This window comes from Triticum aestivum, chromosome 4D (genome assembly GCF_018294505.1).
Source record: "Triticum aestivum cultivar Chinese Spring chromosome 4D, IWGSC CS RefSeq v2.1, whole genome shotgun sequence".
NCBI classification, from domain to species: domain Eukaryota; kingdom Viridiplantae; phylum Streptophyta; class Magnoliopsida; order Poales; family Poaceae; genus Triticum; species Triticum aestivum.
In genome coordinates this window covers 415,160,417-415,182,995 of record NC_057805.1, presented here as the reverse complement: position 1 = coordinate 415,182,995, position 22,579 = coordinate 415,160,417, and the positions used below count along the sequence as shown (strand labels likewise).

The following is a 22,579-nucleotide window of genomic DNA, read 5'->3' as shown; positions in this document are numbered from 1 at the left end:
GGTACTTGTTGGGTTGGCGTATTTCGAGATTAAGATTTGTCACTCCGATTGTCGGAGAGGTATCTCTGGGCCCACTCGGTAATGCACATCACTATAAGCCTTGCAAGCATTGCAACTAATGAGTTAGTTGCGGGATGATGTATTACAGAACGAGTAAAGAGACTTGCCGGTAACGAGATTGAACTAGGTATTGAGATACCAACGATCGAATCTCGGGCAAGTAACATACCGATGACAAAGGGAACAACGTATGTTGTTATGCGGTCTGACCGATAAAGATCTTCGTAGAATATGTGGGAGCCAATATGAGCATCCAGGTTCCGCTATTGGTTATTGACCGGAGACGTGTCTCGGTCATGTCTACATAGTTCTCGAACCCGTAGGGTCCGCACGCTTAAAGTTTGATGACGGTTATATTATGAGTTTATGTGTTTTGATGTACCAAGATAGTTCGGGGTCCCTGATGTGATCACGGACATGACGAGGAGTCTCGAAATGGACGAGACATAAAGATTGATATATTGGAAGCCTATATTTGGATATCGGAAGTGTTCCGGGTGAAATCGCGATTTTACCGGAGTACCGGGGGTTACCGGAACCCCCCCGGTGGTTTAATGGGCCTATATGGGCCTTAGTGGAGAAGAGGAGGGGCGGCCAGGGCAGGCGGCGCGCCCCCTTTCCCTCTAGTCCGAATTGGACAAGGAGGGGGGCGGCACCCCCCTTTCCTTCCTCTCTCCCTCCTCCTTCCCCCTTCTCCTACTCCAACTAGGAAAGGAGGGAGTCCTACTCCCGATGGGAGTAGGACTCCTCCTGGCGCGCCTCCTCCTGGCCGGCCGCCTCTCCCTCCCTTGCTCCTTTATATACAGGGGCAGGGGGCACCCCATAGACACAACAATTGATCTCTTGATCTCTTAGCCGTGTGCGGTGCCCCCCTCCACCATAATCCACCTCGACAATATCGTAGCGGTGCTTAGGCGAAGCCCTGCGTCGGTAGAACATCATCATCGTCACCACGCCGTCGTGCTGACGGAACACTCCCTCAAAGCTCGGCTGTATCAGAGTTCGAGGGACGTCATCGAGCTGAACGTGTGCTGAACTCGGAGGTGCCGTGCGTTCGGTACTTGATCGGTCGGATCGTGAAGACGTACGACTACATCAACCGCGTTGTGCTAACGCTTCCGCTTTCGGTCTACAAGGGTACGTGGACACACTCTCCCCTCTCGTTGCTATGCATCACCATGATCCTGTGTGTGCGTAGGAATTTTTTTGAAATTACTACGTTCCCCAACAAGCACCACATAAGGAAAAATATAAGTAATAAAATTTTATTAGAAATTTACAAACATAGCATTAGTCAATGATGCAACTCATGAAATAATTAATAAGGGAAGAGAAGATTCACATATAAATATACCATCCTAGAAATCTTTTGTGATTGTGAACCCTCGTCAAAAATATTATATGCCAAAATTGTTGACGTTGGACAAGGAAGACAACTTAATGATTTATGTTTGTTTATATTCACATAGAAGTCATATTGTCATAGATCCTTCAACATGTGGTGCTTGCCCCTATCTTTGCTAGCCAAAAATTCTGCACTAAGTAGAGATACTACTTGTGCATCCAAAAACCCTTAAACCCAAATCTTTTTTCAAGTGTCCACCATACCTACCTATGGATTGAGCAAGATCCCTCAAGTAATTTGTCGTCGGTGCAAAAAGGAAATAAAAATTGCTTCTAAATATGTAAGATCATTTAGTGTAAGAGAAAATTGAGCGTTGTACGAACTTGGATGACAAAGAATAAAAGTGACAGACTGCATAATAAAGGTTGTCATCTTAAGGGGCAATACAACGCGACATTCTCTTGCACTAAGGGATTGAGCATGCAAACAAATAAGCGCATGGCAACCTCTGCTTCCCTCTGCGAAGGGCCTATCTTTTACTTTCATGTATTCACTTTTATGCAAAGAGTCAAAGTTTTCCTTCTATTCCTTTTTATTTATTCTTTTGGCAAGCATCATGTGGTGAGGAAAGATCTAGGCACATACGTCCAGTTGAATATAGATAGCATGAGTTATTATTGTTGACATCACTCTTGAGGTGAGTATGTTGGGAGGAGAAACTATAAGCCCCTATCTTTCGATGTGTCCGGTTGAAACATTTTGCTCATGGGTACGAGGTGAGTGTCAGCAATCATAGAAGACTATATGATGGTTGAGTATGTGGACTTTCTTAAAAAGCTCCGACACGTGACTCTTCCTGAAAAGATGATGAATTGTAGTTGCAAAGTTGACTGAGAACATAGTTCGTTGGTTTGTAATAGAGTTTTTGCTTTATACTTCGATTGTTTGATGAACTGTTACTTATTCATAGGAAGTATATGATGCAAGTTCTATGATCAAAGTCCTATGTTTAATTTTTTTGCTGTTATAATAATCAACATGATGCTTCTATGTCCGTATTTTGTTTTTATCGACACCTCTCTCTCAAAGCATGTGGACATGTTTTTCGATTTCGGTTTTCGCTTGAGGACAAGCGAGGTCTAAGCTTGGGGGAGTTGATACGTCCATTTTGTATCATGTTTTCTTACTATTATTTACAATGTTTTTATCCATAATAATGCTTTTTGGAGTAATTCTAATGCCTTTTATCTCATAATTTGCAAGGAACACACCAAGAGGGAGAATCCTGGCAGCTGGAAATCTGGACTTGGAAAAGCTACGTAGGCCACCTATTATGCACAACTCCAAATGAGCTGAAACTTCACGGAGATTTTTTATGGATTATTTGAGAAATATTGGAGCCAATAAACACCAGAGGGGGCCACCAGGTGGGCACAACCCACCTGGGAGCGCCAGGCCCCCAGGTGCGCCCTGGTGGGTTGTGGCCTCCTCGGCCCACCTCCGGTGCCCACCTTTTGGTATATAAGTCATTTTGACCTAGAAAAAAATGGGAAGGCTTTCGGGACGGAGCGCCGCCGTCTCGAGGCGGAACTTGGGCAGGAGCACTTTTGCCCTCCGGTGGAGCGATTCTGCCGGGGAAACTTCCCTCCCGGAGGGGGAAATCATCGTCATCATCATCACCAACAACTCTCCCATCTTGGGGAGGGCAATCTCCATCAACATCTTCAACAGCACCATCTCATCTCAAACCCTAGTTCATCTCTTGTATTCAATCTTGTTACCGGAACTATAATTGGTGCTTGTGGTGACTAGTAGTGTTGATTACATCTTGTAGTTGATTACTATATGGTTTATTTGGTGGAAGATTATATGTTCAGATCCATTATACTATTTAATACTCCTCTGATCATGAGCATGTTTGTTATTTGTGAGTTGTTATGTTTGTTCTTGAGGTCACGGGAGAAATCATGTTGCAAGTAATCATGTGAACTTGATATGTGTTCGATATTTTGATAGTATGTATGTTGTTATTCCATTAGTGGTGTCATGTGAATGTCGACTACATGACACTTCACCATACTTGGGCCTAAGGGAATGCATTGTGGAGTAGGAAATAGATGGTGGGTTGCGAGAGTGACAGAAACTTAAACCCCAGTTTATGCGCTATTCCGTAAGGGACCGATTGGATCCTGAAGTTTAATGCTATGGTTAGAATTTATTCTTAATACTTTTCTCGTAGTTGTGGATGCTTGTGGGAGGGTTAATCATAAGTAGGAGGTTTGTTCAAGTAAGAACAGCACCTAAGCACCGGTCCACCCACATATCAAATTATCAAAGTAGCGAACACAAATCAAATCAACATGATGAAAGTGACTAGATGAAATTCCCGTGTACCCTCAAGAACACTTTGCTTATCATAAGATACCATTTTGGCCTGTCCTTTGCCTCAAAAGGATTGGGCTACCTTGCTGCATACTTGTTACTCTTATCGTTACTTGCTCGTTACAAACTATCTTGCTATCGAACTACTCGCTACTTACAATTTCAGCACTTGCAGACAACACCTTACTGAAAACTACTTGTCATTTCTTTCTGCTCCTCGTTGGGTTTGACACTCTTACTTATCGAAAAGAGTTACATGATTTTGATAGTGCATGTTAAATATGTCTTGAAGTATATTACCATTGCATATAATTATTTGTTCTTTTCTTTATTATGCTCGAAAACATGGATGCTTAAATTAAGCATTCTAATGTGAGTAGAGGAAACTAATAATAGAAAGAGAGCGAGAGGAAAAGAGAGGGAGAGGGATATGGAGTGTGTGTGTGGGGGGGGGGGGAGAGAGAGAGATGAGCCTACCTTGATGTCAAATATATTTGAACAACATGGTTACATGTTTGAAAATGGAAGGGTGTTGGTGGATGGAGGTGGAAGGAGATTGCAAAATGGATGTTCCATTGGCAGGGGTGGAGTGGATTTTTACCGGGATAGGGATGGGAGGGGCAGATATAGTGGGTGGAGGAGGAGGAGGAGGAAGAATGATTAAAAAGACTGATACTACTACACAAGGATCTAAAAGTATAAGGTAAACACGATTGATATCGAATCCATAGAATATATATACCTCACTACAACAATTAATTAACTAGTGTAGCGAAAAAGAATGAAAGGAAAGATATTGATAGCTAATTACACTCTCATGTGGTGTTATTTGATTGTATAACACTAGGGCTCATAAGGCTATCTCTTTCCTCCTCCACAAGAAAAGCTCTTCTCCTACTGTCGGTGGCGTCGCCGGTCTGCCTTATCTTTGATGACCTCTAGGCCATGGAGGTGCGGAGGATCTCGCCCCCCCCCCCCCCGGCGGGAGGGACCCCATTCTCATTCTTGTTAGGTTGAGCATCTTGGTTGGGGCTGTGTGCCGATGTCCCTTAGTAGGAATAATGTTTCCCACGTTTTATTCTCGTCCCGATGGTGCGTCTAATATCGTCGGAGAGTGTGTGGAGGTGTGTCTCCATCGGATCTCGTGGGATTCAGTCGGTGATGGTCTTCGGTGGATCTGTTTGGGTCCAGTCTTTGTTCGTCTTCGTTCGGTTGTTTACAGGTTTGATCCTTCTGATCTACGACTTTCTTCATCGGCTATGGTTGCTACTCTGGTGTGTTGGTCCTATGGGACCTTCACACGATGACTTTTCGACTACCTATTACAACAAGGTTTCCCCGACTTTGGTGAGGGAGGGGCGATGACGGTGGCGCTCCTTCGGCTCGCTCCAGTGCTTGTAGTCGGTGCTAGGTGGTCCACGGACATGGTTGTAATTTTTATTAGCTTTGTTGTTCTTTGTACTTCCATGATTGAAAATGAGTAGATTGAAAGTTTCTGAAAAACAGAGGAAAGATGAACAAATAATCAAGCGAATCTTTTCGAAGAAAACTTAAAATCCAAATTCGTTGACAAAGGGTCCACTACTGTACGGCCCTACCCAGCCCAAGTCGATTTTCCCCCAATCCAGCCATCTCGTCGGCCGCACGCATCCACCCCACCACCGCCGCCGTCCTCGCGCCCGTCTCGTCCGGTTCGTCTCAACCTAGAGGCCACCCGCCGGCGACCGAGCGTCCATGACGGAGGAACGCATTTCCAGGGCCTCAGGCGAGCCCACCACCGGGACCAAGCAGAGGTATGAGCCTCTTGTCCCCGCTCCTTCTCCGATTCCCGAAGCTCCCGAACCCTGGAGATCCGTCCGGCGCCTAGCGCCGTTCCCCTCCTTCCACCGTTGGCCTAAAAAAAAAATTTCGCGCCGCCCGTATTTCTCCATTGGGGTCATAGTTGCGCGATGTGAGGGCTGGGCTGAAACGTGTGTGGTTGCTTGTCAGGAAGAAGAGGAAGTGGGATCAGCCCGCAGAGGACTTGGTCGCCGCGGCTGCTGCTGCTGCTAAGGCGGCGGGACTGCCCGTGTTGAACGTCGGAGCTCTGGCCGGCGTTCAATTCCCTGGCACTACTGCGTATCCTGCCGCCCCTTATGCTTTGCCCCCGCAGCTCGCTCCATCGGTGCTTCAGAGTGCTGCTGCTGCGATTCAGAAATTAAGTCAGGTCTGTCTTCCATGATACAGTCCCCACCCCCCATATGAGCAATCTAGTCTATGTATTATCTGGGCACACATGTTTACTATCTCGTGTTTCTTGTTGCCTCAGGCAAAACTACCGGATGAGCTTATAGCACGAGAAGTTGTTATAAATGACGCTGATCCATCTGTGCGATATAAGCTCACGAAGCGGCAAACACAGGACGAGGTAAATCTGTAACAGCCAAACAATCGTGACCGTGATGTTCTTCTGTGAAAATCAGTTTTTTGACAATAAAGGTAATAACCGCTTGCTTGATATTCAACAGATTCAACAATGCACATGCACTGTCATCATTACAAGGTATCCTGACATGCACAATTGGTGTCCACTCATTATTGACTTGGTACGTTACCTTTCTGATATTTATTTGACCCGCCCAGGGGAAAATACCATCCTCCTAATGGACAGCCTGATGGTGAGAAGCCACTCTATCTACATATCTCCGCAGGATCTCAGGTAAATAATGCCCACACGATGATATCTTAAAGTTCCACTTCACTTCTTTGATTTTCTGTTATTCCTGGAGTAAACTTCAACTGCTTCGTAGTCATACCTTTCTGTGGGAAAGTGCTCTGGAAGCTGAAGAAATTATCATGTTGCAACCTTTACAGTCCAATACAATACTATTAATCACTGTTTCGAGGGGCTATATAATATCTGTTCAATCTTGTTACAAGTTTGTGACTTATTCTCCACGTTTTGTTATGCCCTTGTCTTTTTTCCGTTTTTTGTCAAATTGGACTCAGCAACACTATCACAGACATGTTGATGGGTTACCATCAAATTCGAAATTGTCAAGTTCAGATTGCCTGTTATTTGTTCAACTGTAACTGCTTTGCAAGGGTCAGGACTTAAGGTCATAAGTGTCTGAATTCTGCTTAGTTAGGGCGCTCATATTATGTCTTTTCGTGTTAATTGTCATGAAGCAGTAGTAGTGCCAATGGTAATATTTGAAGATAATATACAAGTTTTGTAACTTGTGGTGATGTGGGATGCAACATGCCTGTGTTCTTGGCACAGTGCACTCTATCTGTGTAATGACTTCCTCTATTCATTATTTCAGTGCTATTATCATATTTTTCTGTTACTATAGAACTAAACAATTACAATGGCTTACACATAGCAGCATTTTTTAATTACTTTCTAGTTATAGTTAGATAATGACAAACTAACCTTTTTCCCGCTTTAGCTAAAAGATACCGCTGAGCGCATTAAAGCAGTTGATCTTGCAGCGTCAATGATCGAGGACATCTTGAAACATGGCCAAATGCCAGAAGCCACATCAGCCAATTTCCCTTCTATCCAGAGCAACAGACAGGTCTCTCCTTCATATCTCAGTTTGCTTAACTTGATAATTTAGTGGACGGAAAACACCTAATAGAACAGTACATGGTGCGTTCACGGCATTTGTTAGTATCCGGTCTAATTATTTTCTGAATTCATCCTTTGCCCGCATTTATCTCGATTTGTATTGATAGAATGCAAGTGTTGGTATAACATTAAATACTCAGATATATGGATGATGCTTGTTACAATGTTTGCTGAGTACATGTAAGTATGTAATCATTTCCAGTGTTGATTTTTCGGGTATGTACTGATAATAGATCTTCTGATTAGGAAAACACAGCTTAAGAAGTTATGCAGCTAAATACTTACAAAGATTGCATCGTTTGGGGAAATATCGCTCTATGGCCTTTCATTGGCTCCTTTTGCTGGAAAAGGATGCATCGTGCAATGAAAAACATACCGAGAAAAAAATGATTAAGCTGTGAATGTATATGTGATAATAACGGTAGCCATAAAATAAGGAAAAGCATTGATCCTTCATCGAAATTGTGGCACTGCTGTTTAGGTCACATTCAGAGAGGGAGGATGGAAATCTCATTAAGTAATTCTTCATTCATTTGACTTTATGACTTCCAAGCCAATGTATATTGATTGTATAAAGGGAAAATATGTTAGAACATTCGAGAAAGGAGCAACTAGAAGCACAAAACATTTTGAATTAATTCACAATGACATTTGTGAAACTTTTCCTGTGAAATATGTAGATGGATTTGACGCTTTGTCACTTTCATGGATGACTTCATACATTTATCCCGTCCATGATTCTGAAGCACCCGAAAAATTTGATCTATTAAAGGCTTAGGTTAGGATCAGATCCCTAACCTTTACAACTAACATTTTAAACCAGAACTTTCCCATAGCACTGTCCTAAATTTAGGATCTTTTCATGGCACAGTTCCAGTCTTCCCTTCTTTTTTGGAGGCGGGAATCAGCTGTAAAATAGTTACGGTATTACTATGTAATAAAATTTTCCTTACTAGATTAACACCTTCCTTCTTATTTCACAGGCTGTTCCTTTTAGCGCCTCCATCTTTTTGGGTTTTGACGCAGATCCATCATTGAATGTTGCAGCTCGCATCCGTGGACCAAATGTATGTTCTTGGAAAACAATAAGCGACACTGGTTAAATTTAATCATGTTATTCTTGATATCCCTCCTGTTTTATTTGTCAATAGTCTTGTTTTATTTTCCTCTTTGTCGAGAAAAGAACTAATTGTGAATGCTTTCTCTGACATCCCAATCTGGATGGGAAAAACTGTTCTTGTTCTGCTGGTGCTTCTGATTTGTTTATGCAGGATCAGTACATAAATCACATTATGAATGAAACAGGGGTCACTGTTGTACTAAGAGGAAAAGATTCAGGGAATCTTGGCAATTGTCACGCTGAAGGTTGGTGATTTGTAGCAGCTTTTGGAAATTTGTATCTTGCAATCCTGTATTTATCTCGTAATGTCTATTGCAGCATCACAACAACCTCTGCACATGCACCTATCAGGTGTGCATTTGAAGAGCCTAGAAGCTGCAAAGGTTTTAGCAGAAAACCTTCTAGATACAATAGCAGCGGAACTTGGTGCTTCCAGGTCTGTATATTTTGATCAGGTTTAATCCCCTTAATAGTTTTATTTGTTTCTCTGGCTACATCAGAACAATTTTGCATTCTATTTCTACCAAACCAATGGGATCGATTTGCTGACTAGCATAATGCAATATATTCATACTTTACTGTACTTATATGCTATGATTAGTGATTAACTCACTTGTGATTCTGTCAGTTTATCCTTTGAAATACTGTAAGAATATGACTCTATTAATGTACTTGTACCAGTTAACACAGTATCTAGCTTACCACATCAGCGAAGCAAGAAATTAGAAATGTCTTAGCATATATTCTCACTATGTTTTTTGTGTGACAGAATTTCTTCTTCAAAAGTATATGGTGCTGTTCCACCTCCTCAGCAACTGTTGACTGGTGTGCACACCTCGGGAACATCAGACATATGTGTGTCAACTGGAGCATCACATTCCTTTGCCCCTACTGGAGTTACTTCTCCCATATCTGCTCCTTCAGTGACACTTCAATCTGGGGCGCCAACTTATTCTGGGATTCCCCCACCCAGTAACCTGATCTATCCTAGTCAAGCAGCAAATCGTGGGGCTTCTTACAATGGCTATGGAGACATCTATCCCCAGGCAACTCCATTGCAGCAGGTGGCATTAACACTCAAGCATGCTTCATCTTCGACAACTCAGGTTATTCCAGTGGCATCCACATCAGCAAGCATGACGACAAGTGTGAACACAAGTACAAAGTTGGAGGCAGATAAACGCTCACAGAGGAGGAAATTCCAGGAACTGCCAACAGCAGACCTTCAGGTGCGGATTATTTGAACTGATTCAACTGCTACATCTTGGACTTGATATTTGATTACAGCTACATTCTTCCCAAGCCTATCTCTTGCAGCCTTCAGTCTACCCCTCAGAAAAATTCCCCATCCATCATTCACCCCCACTGCTCGCCCCTTCCTCTCCATGTCTATCCCCACATTACCACCCTAGTTGAACTGTTCTCAGTGGCTCACCTTTTCCAGCTTACCTTGTGCCATCTTTGATAAGATCACTATCTGATGTCTTATCTACACGAATTCAAGGCAAATATTGCTAGTGGAGAACCCGTATGAATTTTGTTTGTTGTATATCTTGATTTTATGAAATCTTTAGCAAACGTTTGCATCATTCTAATTTTAAATGTGATTTCAGCATGTTATATTAAGAAAGTGATGGTAACATTGTAGCACCTACAGAGTTTAAACTAGAGACACACTTTTGATTATTAAGGAGTTTCTGGTGCAAAATAGCAATGTTCTGCAGTTTGGATATTGTATCTGATAACACTGACCACACTTGAATAGTTTGAAAACTTTGAAAATAACAATACCACTTCATGTTATATTTGGCTTGTTTTAAACTAGAAAAGGACCACACAAATAGATTTGTGAAATTTGCTTTTTCATTAAGCAATTTCAGTTCCTGCAATGTAGGGGAACTTTACATTTCATCATATAGCTAAAAACTACTGTAACTTGTAAGTTGATGACTGCCAGATTCACATATTGATTTTTTTTGGACTGTCTTATCTGCTTCTAACATATAATTTCATTCCAGGTATTTTCTCTGACCATGTCTGAAGCTCGCAGGGTGGTAATAGATCTATATGTGTTCTTTTTTTCTACAGGGTTTATTCCAAGTTGGAGTTTGCAATCGCGATGGTGTTTAGCTGATAAGATATGCAGGGTTATTCTGCTTGTGAATTGGATGATTGCTTCTATTTTCTTGTTGCTAATGCAAAGTACCCTTGTTTTCAACCTGTTGCTGCCAGCATGCAGACTTCAGTAAATGAGAATTAACATTGCTACCATACGCTTCAACAAATGCTGTTAACATCGCTAGCATACATATGGCATTCTTGGCTGATATAGTTTTCTTAATAGGTATTGGTATTAATCTGGTTAAGCCCCACTTTATTCCTCTGAGAAAATGCCTACAGTTCTGCATTTAGAAAACTTGCTCGCTTAGTCACACTCACCTATAATAACTAGTACAAATGTGCAAAATTATTTTACTATTTTGTTTAGAACAAAATGGCTTTATTAAACACTTAAAAGGAAGCTTTCTTTACTTTCTTAGTTGTACAAACATTGCTGCCCCCAACTTGCTAAGTCGGCATGATTAATGGTTTTCCATATGTCATGTTTACTTGTACTGCAATTCCATATAATTCATGTATTTATGCACTGGTGGTGCTGTTTATGGACAGTAGTTGCCGATTTCATCCTCCTTTTGCGTTTTACCATTAATATGCTTTAATTTAATTCAATGCAAAGGAATTTGATGGGAAAGTGTTTTTGTTTCATGTTTCCAGAACTCACAACAGGGGTCCAAATTTGTTAAGACAGGTTTAGATGATCTAGGTAAAATGAACAGTTCATCGGTTGCACCTACAATGAAAGTTCAGCCTGGATCAAATAGGATACTTCCACAAGATCCACATCCATCTCATCCGTCTGTATACACTAGCATGCCGCCACCACCACCACCCAAGAACATGTCACTGCCATATCCTAATAGCATGCCACCCCCACCACCCAGGAGCATGCCTCCGCCACCACCTAAGTTCCCTTCAAATGAAGTGTTAAGAAATGAGAATAGGCATTCAGCCCTAAAGGAGCCGTTGGCGCCTCTGAGATCGTTGGACGCGAGTTCTGCTGCACCACCTTCGAAGGAGCCTAAAGAGGAAAAGCCAAGTATTGCATCTGTTTCTGGTAATAGAGGAGCACCATGATATAACATTTTGTATATATAGATCTAATCTAACTTCTGTAAGCTTAATATATTATCTTTGCGTCCATTTTCAGATACTCTGCTGAAGCTTATGGACTATGGGGATGATGACGACGACGATGAGGACTAGCGTGCCTGGAGGGAATACAACTCCCAGTTCAGGGCAGAAACCATTTTCGTCGGTGTGAGAATGAGCGTGTAGTGTAACTGTACTGTGGGTAACACTAGTGCTGTGAAATGGAAATGCCGGTAGACAGTCCTGATGCATTTTCTCAACGCAACAAGTCGTTGAGCTTGTCATTTTGTATCAATGTTATCAGGTCAACAGATTCCCCTGATCTGGATACACGTGATTTTCCCATCTGAAGTACAGTAGTAACTAGCATGGTTCCTTAAGTATTCTTTCAATATGTTGATACTCCCTCCGCCCCCAATTACTTGTCGCAGAAATTTTTAGTTCTAGATACATTCAATTCTATCATTTTTGCGACAAGTAATTTAGGACCGAGGGAGTATGTGTTTAGGTGCTGTCAGCATTGTAGTGTACCTTTTTATAAACTGTGCACTCGCTCGGTTCCTAAATATATGACGTTTTGGCAGCTTAAATTGAAATTGCCAAAACCTAGTATATTAGGAACAGAGGGAGTATAATCAATAGTCTTTTTTTTGCATGGTAGTATAATCAATATAGTCTACTCACACACGGTGGCTGCCTTGCACAAAGGTGTGGCAACTTGCAGCCTCTGTTTGCCGTTTGGAATGCGAATTCGACACGGCACGAAACAGTTCAATTCCAAGACGGATAAAGAAAGATTTACGCGACCCTGAACACGTGGCACGGCACCTAAACGATCTCATCTTGACCTCTCTTCCTTCTGTGAACGTCTGAACTTTCTTTGTCTCTGGCTTTTTTTTTCTGACGGGTTCTTTGTCCATGGCTTAGCTTAGACGTCACTCGTTCCTCGGGCCATCTGCTGATATTCTGCTCCATAAAGTATTTGCTCTCGCTTCGCCTATTAGTATCCTATATATACGAATACTGTGCTGCTGTGGTTTGTGAGCTCTGGGGAGTCGCCGGGAACGACGATGGTGGCGGCTCTGGTGCATCTGCTGGTCGCCTTCAGCGCCGCCGTGTTGGCCGCTGCCGGCGGCGAGCAGCCGCTGTCGAAGATCGGCGTCCACCGGGCCACCTTGGCGATCCATCCGGGCGCCTCCGTCGACGTCTCGCCGCTCCTCCTCGGCCTGCAGGTGAGCTTTCCCCACCATCGTTCCTTCTTCCCGCCCCGCGAGCACCATGCGCACGAGGTCCAGAGCTTGAGCATTTTGGTCCCATCTGGAATTAAATTTGGTCAATCAGTGTCAGTACCAGCGCCACTGTAGCTGCTGATAGATACAGTAGATAGATATCCAGTGAAACTCGAATTGGCAGCATGACCTGGAAGAGAACGAAAGGGCCGCATTTGACTGAAGCAGTTGATGCACTGTCAGATTAATCGGCTGTACCACATTTGTTACAGGGGCAGGACCAAGAATGGGTGACCATCGGGTTTAACAACCCCAGGCCATCCAAGGATGACTGGATTGGGGTCTTTTCCCCTGCTAATTTCAGGTAAGATGCACATCTTGACTAGTATGATTTCCCCTGGCATGACAGTTTATTCTTCACTGCTTCTCGTTGCTGAATTTAAAGGCTTCATTAAAAGAGCAGAAAAGAAAGATGGATTGGACACTGGCTTACTCACAGATTCGTTTTGCTGTATTTAACAGTGACTCCATTTGCCCGTCGGAGAACCAATGGGTCGAGGCCCCTCTTTTGTGCACGGCTCCTATTAAGGTTGGTGTCATTCTCCGTGATTCTTCCTCCGTGTGTGACCTCGGAACATTTTTAACATATGCTGAATAATGAGGTATCATTTTTGGCAGTTCCAATATGCAAACTACACGACGGCCGACTATGCCAAGACCGGAAAGGGGTCCTTGAGGCTTCAGATAATTAATCAGAGGAGTGATATATCATTCGCATTGTTTTCTGGAGGCCTCTCAAATGTATGTACAATTGCTCCTTGTTTGTTCATATCGGAGCTCAGCTTACTACGCTGAACCACAGGGTGTTGGAAGTTGAAACTGAACATCGTTCATTTTTTCTGGGGGAGAGAGTTGAAGAGTGATCACTCTGATTTTGTGCATGGTAGATTGATAGCCAATGCTGTTTTTTCTTTTCTGAGACCATGGCAGTTAATGCCATTTCAGCTGAGATACACTGGAGTAATATTTATTTTAGCCTTCTCATTTTTTATCAGTGCGCGACTGTTAAATAGTGCTTGCTCTAACATGGCTATTTGCATCTTTTGTATATAATATAACAGCCGAAGCTTATCACACGTTCAAATAGCATAACTTTCGCAAACCCGAAGGCTCCTGTATACCCACGCTTGGCACAAGGAAAGTCCTGGGATGAAGTAAGTACCATTTCCTTAAATATTTCATTAATGAATGGGTATAAACTGAACGTTGTACATTGTGATCTATGGAGGAAAAAAACGCCAAATGCAAATAGATGAGAAATCAAGCTTATTCCTTTGGCCGTTTCTGTAACAGAAGCTATCGGCTGACCAACAGAAAGGAGCTGGAATTTCAGAGCGACAGAAATAGGAATTTAATGTCTTTCAGATAGTTCTCATTTAGGGCAGTAGTTATAGGTTTTATGTTCAGAATTGTTCTTTGTCCTCAAAGTTTCTTTAAGAACTACTCCCTCCGTTCCAAACTACTCGTCGCAGAAATGGATGTATCTAGAACTAAAATACATCTAGATACATCCATACCTGCGACAAGTAATTCGGAACGGAGGGAGTATGTGCCTAGCGCTTCTGTGAATTATACCGTACCATATTTTCAGGATCTTGATTGATGTTAAATAACTTGATGCTAGATGACAGTGACATGGACAAGTGGATATAGTACCAAGGAGGCTACACCGTTTGTTGAATGGGGCATACAAGGGCAAATCCAAATCCTTTCTCCTGCAGGCACCCTTACGTTCAGTCGCGACACTATGTGTGGTCAGTAATTCTTACCATATATACAGGAACTAACATCTTCATAAGGTCTGAAACAAAACAAAAAATTGTATTGAAAGAAGATTATAATTGCCGAACAGTTCTTATTGTATATAGCATAGTTCTGAATGAAGCATGATTGACGTGTAACTTACGATTAACCCCATAAGGCATATGGCATGGTGTTTTATTATGATTTTACAACAGGTCCGCCTGCTAGGACAGTTGGATGGCGCGATCCTGGTTTCATACATACAAGTTTCTTCAAGGACCTATGGCCTAATCTTAAGTAAATAAGTGTTCATAAGCTTGGCCTATTTGCACATGTGCTCCTAGTATTAGCTATTCAATTGCACAAATGCAAGCACCTCGGAGATTTATAGGTGAGTGCAAATTTCAGGTACACGTACAGGATTGGCCATCGGCTATTCAATGGTCAAATTGTTTGGGGACGTCAGAATAGCTTCAAAGCACCTCCCTATCCTGGGGAGGATTCTTTGCAACGTGTTGTCATATTTGGAGATTTGGGCAAGGTGAGTTCTATGCCACTTCACCAGTATGATTTCTGCGATTTTAAATTAAAATAAAAGCTGTAAGAGCATGGGGCAGAATTATTAGATTACTGATTAGCCTATGGAAGTGTTGGCATGGCAGAAGCCATTTTAGCATATGTTGATTTCTGGTCCGTCTTATCTGCACTCGAGTTGAACTATGAATATATAAGTATATAGCATTTCGATTCGGTGCCCAGGCTCATCTGCACCCGGTCAGAAAACAAATCAAAAAAATTCAAAAAATTCCAATTTTTTTTGCATGGTAGAAAATCTCATGCATGAGGTTCGCTCTAATTTTTAAATCATTTGGACATCTGAGCAGCTCTCGGCAAAAAAGACAAATCGAGTCAGAACAGTGCATGAACAGTAAATTTTTTACAGACCCCGATTTTGTCTTTTTTGCCGAGAGCTGCTCATATGTCCGAATGATTTAAAAATTGGAGCGGACCTCACGCATCAAATTATGTACCATGCAAATTGTTTTTGGAATTTTTTGAATTTTTCTAGTATTTATTTTGATTTTTTCGTCAGGGCAGGTGCAGATGAGCCTGGGCTCAGAAGATGATTATCGCATTTTATTGTTGTTAAGAGTACCAATCCTTTTTGCCACAGCATCCATGTTGTACTTTCAGTTAGGCTTAGCAAAAACCTGTTTTCTTCATAAGTTTTACCATGTTGAGTTAAAGTAACAAGTACTAAAAAGTAAAATAAGAACATTAATTGTGTTCTACTTTTCGTAAATACAAGATACATTGTTAGGAGGAAATTGATGAGCTTATTTTTTCTGCCTGGCTTCAAAACTGGCAATTGAACTCTTTGCTCAGGCCGAGATTGATGGCTCAAACGAATACAATGACTTTGAGCGTGGTTCAATCAACACAACTTACCAGCTAGTTAAGGACTTGAAGAATATCGATATGGTGATGCATATCGGAGACATCTGCTACGCCAGTGGTTATCTGTCACAGTGGGATCAGTTCACTGCACAGGTTGAACCCATTGCCTCTACTGTACCTTACATGGTGGCAAGGTACTCCAACTGAGTGACAATAGAAAATGGGCTGAAAACAAGATGGAGCAAAGTAGGTTCCATTCTTCTCTGATAATAATTATATTGATGATTTGTCATTTACAGCGGTAACCATGAAAGAGACTGGCCTGGATCAGGATCCTTTTATGGGACTTTGGACTCGGGCGGCGAATGCGGCGTGCCAGCTCAGAACATGTTCTATGTGCCGGCAGAGAACCGTGAGCAGTTCTGGTAGGCTGGCATTTCCTGTCCTGAATTTGTTCAGGATATGACATGAAACCTGAACATGTCTCCAATCACATTTGAAGCTCCTCATAGAGTCGGTACTCATGATCATCGATCCTTTGATCTTCTGTATAGGTACTTGACGGACTACGGGATGTTCCGGTTCTGCGTAGCCAACACGGAGCTGGACTGGCGGCCAGGCACCGAGCAGTACAAGTTCATCGAGCACTGCTTGTCATCCGTGGACCGGCAGAAGCAGCCGTGGCTCATCTTCCTCGCCCACCGCGTCCTGGGCTACTCGTCGGCCACCTTCTACGGCGCCGAAGGGACGACGGAGGAGCCCATGGGGAGGGAGAGCCTCCAGCTCCTCTGGCAGAAGTACAGGGTCGACATCGCCATGTACGGCCACGTCCACGGCTACGAGCGAACGTGCCCAGTATACGAGGTACGCAGCTAGCCTCCGTGTCCATGATTGTGGCCGTTGTGTCCTCACGCTAGCTCACGCCCGGGCCTTGTGACAAATGCAGAACGTGTGCGTGGCTAAGGGGTCGGACCGGTACAGCGGCGCGTTCACGGCGACGACGCACGTGGTGGTGGGCGGCGGCGGGGCGAGCCTGGCGGAGTACACGGCGGAGCGGGCGCGGTGGAGCCACGCGCAGGACCTGGACTACGGGTTCGCCAAGCTGACGGCGTTCAACCACACCACGCTGCTCATGGAGTACAAGCGGAGCAGGGACGGCAGCGTGCGCGACAGCTTCACCGTCTCGCGCGACTACCGCGACGTCCTCGCCTGCGGCGTCGACAACTGCGCCGCCACCACCATGGCGTCTTAGAGCACCGCTCCGTTTGATGCGGCTCGGTTCTGCTGTTGTTGAATCGATGGATGCAATTTTGTTCTCTTCATGAAACTTGGATAGATATGCTGTGGTGTTCATCGATGGCCGAGAAACCCATGCAGAGGTGTTTTGAATTTCAATTTTTTTGAAGTGTTTCCATATTTTTTAAAACCCTCATTAAAATGAATTAAAAATAAAAGTGTTCACGAATTAAAAATGATTTTTTGAAGTGTTTTCATATCCCTTATTAAAAAAATCATTAAACATACTCCATCATACAAAACAATGTTCGTGGATTTAAGAAAAGTGCCAAGTTTCAAAACACGTTCATTAATTTAAAAAATTTCCTGAACTATAAAAATGTTCCCAAATAGAGCATTGGCGAATTTTGAAAAATGTTCCCGAATTTAAAACATGTTTACAAATTTGAAAAATATTTCCATATTTCATAAATGTTTCACGTATTTGTAAAATGTCCTTGGATTCCAAAAAATACTCAACATTATAAAAATGGAATAAGAAAAATCCTGTAAAATCAACAAAGAAAAACACACAGTATAATTGTCCATGGAAGGTTCTAGACCATCCGAACACCAGTGGGAAAAGACACAAGAAAAGCCCGCAATGGGCCAGCCCATTGAGAGTGCGCCAGCGCTCGGGGTGCGTTGATGTATCCACCCGAAATCACAAACTAATTATGGTGTACTTTCTGGAAATGTCACTCTCGCCTCCTCAGAATGCGACAAGTGATGCACATATAGTACCCCTTCACGAGAAGGAAATATGTCTCTCGCGTGGAAGAAAAGAAAACTCGTCTTTTTCTTTTTCGAGAGGCATAGTTGAAGTAAATCCGTGTCTTTCGCGAAAACACACACACGTTTTTCCCTTTTTCTCAAGAGGCACAACTCTGCCTCTCACGAAAGAAAATAAAAAATAAAAAACTTTTTCTCCTTTTTCCGAGAGGCACAACTCGCATAAGCAAATTCTTACCTCCACAAGAAGTAAATCTGTGCCTCTCGTGGTTGCAAAAAAAGGCGTTTCTTTTTCTTTTTCTGAGAGGCACTCGCTGGAAAAAGAAAGAAAACATGATTTTTCGTGCAAATTTTTTTTGTCCAGAACCTAAGGAAAACTGGGAGGAAACCGGAAAGCTGAAAAAACAAAAAAAATTATCTAAAAAAGAAAAACACGTACAAAAATAAATAAATTCATAGAGTGCGTCCAGCACGCGACACATGGCGGCGGCTGAGAGCGCCTCAAGTGGCGTGCTCCCAACCCACTAAAAGTGACCCTTACAGGGGCTCCCGATGGAGTACTTGTTGATTAATTGCTCTCATATCCACCGCGCTGTCTCAAAAAACAAAGATGTATCCACCGCGGGCCAATCATATTTGACGGCCGCAGGCAGCAAATAGTGTCATGGCTTCGCTGAAGCTAGCCTTCAGTTGGGCTGGCCCACGTACATATTCACGTGATGTTTTCATTTGCTGCTGTTTCCTGCGGGTTTTTTTTTTTTGCGTTTTGTTCTATGGGTTTTTACTTCCGTTATTTTCACCGTTTTGTCCAGGTTTTAGTCTATTTGTTCCGGTTTTTTTTTTTATATTTTCGTTGCCTTTTATTTTCAGTTTTTTCCTTTTACGTTCCTTACTTTTCTATTTCTGCTTTTTTTCTTCTTCTTTTTCCTTCCTTTTCTTTGCATATTCTCTATCTCTATCTATCTACTATTACTACTTCAGAGACGCATTAGTATGGGCAGGCAAAACACATGCAAACGTACTAAAATATATAAAAAGTTCACCGAGCAATACGAATATATTCATGATAGATTAAAAAATGTTCACGGTATATTATGAAAAACTCCACCCTGCATTGCAAAAATGTTCATCGCGTGCTACAAAAATGTTCATCATATACTACAAAATGTTCATTGTGTATTTGAAATATGTTCATACCATATTATGAAATTTTTCGACCTGTGTTGCAAAATGTTCATTGTGTATTTTAAATTTGTTCAACGTTTTTTTACAAAAGAAGTTCACTGTTTAAAAAAAAACTTTGTTTCCATGAGAATGACAAATTTGCTTCACGTGAAGGCACATATTTGCTTCCACGAAAAGCACAGTTATGCTTCTCAGAAAGGAAAAAGATCTTTGCTTCCACGACAAGCACATATTTGCTTCCGTGAGAAGCACAATGCTTCCAGAAGAAGCACAAATTTGTTTCTCGTGCAGGCAAAGATTTGCTTCCGTGAGTTGTGCTTCTTGAAAAGGGGAAATGGTGGGAAGAAAAATCGTGCTTCTGGCTTTGGCTTTTTCTTCCATTTTTGTCATTCATTGTTTCGGTTGCCCTTTTTTTACCCTTTTTATTGTTTTTCAATTTTTCTTGGTGTTCCTTTTTTGTGATCCTTTTTTGTTGAAACTTATTAACATGAGATCTAATTTCGAAGATCTTGATGCAAGAAATCCAACGGTGAAAACGGTTCGGGATTTGGACGCACGGTTCAGGATATAAAACGTTATGAATGAACGAATCAACCAAAAAAAAGGAGGGCTCCTAGATTGAGACAAATGACTAAAATGCAGTGTATCACTTGTCAACCCCTGAGAAGGTGAGAGTGACATTTGTAAGAGGTAACCCTTAACTAGTGATTGCGGTCCCACAAGGACTCTCTCTACCGCGTTACTCGCGAAATAGGGAGCACATCCTTGCCATACGGTAGGGGCCGTGATGTTGAGCAAACATGCAGCCCGCAACATGAATGGGCCGGCCAAACTCAGCCTCCCCAAGTATTTCCTTTTTTTGTGAGGTTTTGTTGTGATTTTTAGTTTTGATGTTTTTTTCTTTGTCGGTTTTTCACTTTTACCCTTTTAAAACATTTAAAAAAATTAATAATATTTTTAGAATTCGCTAATATTTTTTAAAATTCGTGAACATTCTAAAGTATTTTTTCTAAATCAATGAACACATTTTCAATTTTATGAAATTTTTCAAAAATTCCCCAAAAATCAATTCGATAAGCTTGTATTGTTTTTAGAAAATTAAGGAATTTTTTTTATAAATTCAATATTTATCTAAATTACATGAATGTTTTACATATTGTTTACACTTTTAAATTCCCTATTTGAGAACATTTGTTGAATTTCATTTTTTTAAAACCGGGCTTAAACTTGATTGGCCTAGAAACGAAGGAAATCCTCGTGGTATATGACAGCTGGGTGTTGCTTGTAAAAACCAAAGGAATGGAAGAATTAGAGGAAACCGCTAAAGGGGTCGATCCATTAACACATTGCACCGGCTGGTCCAAGGCGGGAATGTATCTGGTGCACCCACACTTCTGGTGCTACCAGTGCATCGGTTGCCCTAGAACATTTTAAAAAATATTGCAAATTGTCACAACATCAGTGTATATTGTCATAAAATTTGTATCAAAATTTGAAACATTTCTTAAGATACAAAAATGACAGATTAGACATCACTGTGATAATGGGCCAAATCTAAAGTCCAACTTGTGTTATGTCCTATTCAATGTTGAATTTGTCATTTTTGTTTTCCGAGCTAGGTTTCAAATCTTGACTTGAGTTTTTGTGACAACCTACATTAATGTTTTTTTTCAAATGAACCTACATTAATGTTGTGTGAATGTGCTAATGTTTTCAGAAATTTTTGAACATTTAAAAATGTGCAACATGAGTTCGGTGTACCATTCGCACCACAAGCACCAGTGCACCAAATATTTTCCCAGTCCAAGGGAAGAGCGGGCTGCGTCCTGTCTTCCAAACCCTAGAAAAATGGTTTCTATTTTATTTTTCTTCTGGTAGTTTTGTTTCTGAAAGGAGAGTATTTCCTTGGCCCAAGCATCATATGATGGACATATCCATAATCATTAAGCTCAAAGTATCTTCTTCTATCAAAGTGTCACACATTCATAACATCATACAAAATGCACAAATAAATAAAGAGCACTCGGCTCGAAACTATCGGACACTGACAAAATAAAATGATACATTCATAAATCTTATCATTGAACCCGCATCCAACCCGGTTTGTAAAAAAGAAAATGCAGCCATCTCCAAATGGTTCGCCCGAATTCTGGGATCCTTTGTCTTTCACACTAGGCCAGGTACAGTACAAATTAAACTGGTGGCTCTGTAGATAACCTCTAAAAATTTGAAAGCTTAGATGTGCTGAAACAAGGCCATTACGGCAATGCCATAATGCCCGCGCCAAAGCACAAACACCGACACCTAATATGTGACACTGTCAAGTGTCAACGCCAGCCACTAGTCAGTACTGTCAACTTCAGCCATTAGCACTATAGCAGTATGACAGTGTTACTGTTGGGCGAACAAAAACATCACGCGAGTGCATGTGCACGTCGCCAACAGTACCGCCCAATCACAAATAAAAGTAATGATGCATATAATACACTAATCCTTGCATCATTAAGGTATAGAGAAGGGAATCAGTCCGTCTCCACAAGCTTTTTTGGTGGAGAAAGGCAGAGGACGTGGACCTGGAGTGCAGATTAACTATGCGGGCTCGTAATAATAGTACTACTACTAGCACAGTACTAAACTAAGACCAGCCATCACACTGATAACTAGCGACTTCACTCATCTTCCTTGGCAATCGCCATTCTTCCCTTTTCCGGGAAACTAGCCATCACCATCCCGGATCAACTTTTGGTTTATGTTAACCACGTAGGTGCCATCCTAGATCGCCTGATTAGCCAGCGTCGCCATCGGCTGAGGTGGATCCGGCGAGACGAGAAGCTTTTCGGGCTTTATTTCCACGACTGCGACCGTGGATCCAATCAGGCCGGAGCTCGCGCCCCGTTCGTCCATCGCTCCTGCGTGCGAGACATGGACGCGTCGCGGCCCAGCCCCACCGGGATCCTCCTGCCACACCGCATCCGCGCGCTGACGTCGGAGCGATGCGACCCGTGACGGCTCGACACGTCGTCGGCGGCGGCGTCAAGTGGGGCAACTTGCCTCGCCACTTGCCGGCGGGCCACCCTGTAGGCAGGCGCCTTTAACTGTTGGGGAAACGTGGCGCGGTCGGCGCCGGCGGCACACCTGGCGCGTCCGGCAACTTGGAGGGAGGGAGGAGTACCCGGTGGGCCGAAGGGCGGTGGCCTTTTGGCGATCCGGCGTGCGTGGGCCCGCGA

General features: G+C 42.5%; 2 protein-coding genes across 4 annotated transcripts; both read left to right on the top strand.

Moving 5' to 3' along the window:
* Positions 1 to 5,383: 5,383 nt before the first annotated feature.
* Positions 5,384 to 12,110, top strand: LOC123098252 (protein RIK). 3 transcript variants are annotated; one of them, XM_044520193.1, is made up of 12 exons: positions 5,384 to 5,580; positions 5,777 to 5,993; positions 6,096 to 6,194; positions 6,295 to 6,329; positions 6,410 to 6,485; positions 7,219 to 7,347; positions 8,384 to 8,467; positions 8,672 to 8,765; positions 8,839 to 8,956; positions 9,290 to 9,749; positions 11,296 to 11,695; positions 11,789 to 12,110. In XM_044520193.1, the coding sequence occupies exons 1-12, from the start codon at positions 5,522 to 5,524 to the stop codon at positions 11,842 to 11,844; spliced, it is 1,827 nt and encodes a 608-aa protein (XP_044376128.1). In that variant the 5' UTR covers positions 5,384 to 5,521; the 3' UTR covers positions 11,845 to 12,110. The 3 variants fall into 3 exon arrangements, with proteins under 3 accessions (XP_044376128.1, XP_044376130.1, XP_044376129.1); XM_044520195.1 differs by lacking the exon at positions 11,789 to 12,110 and having other exon boundaries at positions 10,609 to 11,354; XM_044520194.1 differs by lacking the exon at positions 11,789 to 12,110 and having other exon boundaries at positions 10,539 to 11,354.
* Positions 12,111 to 12,635: 525 nt separating this feature from the next.
* LOC123098251 (probable inactive purple acid phosphatase 1) lies at positions 12,636 to 17,555 on the top strand. The gene is made up of 12 exons (XM_044520192.1): positions 12,636 to 12,962; positions 13,232 to 13,323; positions 13,482 to 13,548; positions 13,638 to 13,760; positions 14,081 to 14,173; positions 14,644 to 14,773; positions 14,978 to 15,059; positions 15,171 to 15,303; positions 16,149 to 16,354; positions 16,460 to 16,585; positions 16,715 to 17,024; positions 17,107 to 17,555. The coding sequence occupies exons 1-12, from the start codon at positions 12,801 to 12,803 to the stop codon at positions 17,410 to 17,412; spliced, it is 1,830 nt and encodes a 609-aa protein (XP_044376127.1). The 5' UTR covers positions 12,636 to 12,800; the 3' UTR covers positions 17,413 to 17,555.
* The last annotated feature ends 5,024 nt before the right edge of the window (positions 17,556 to 22,579 follow it).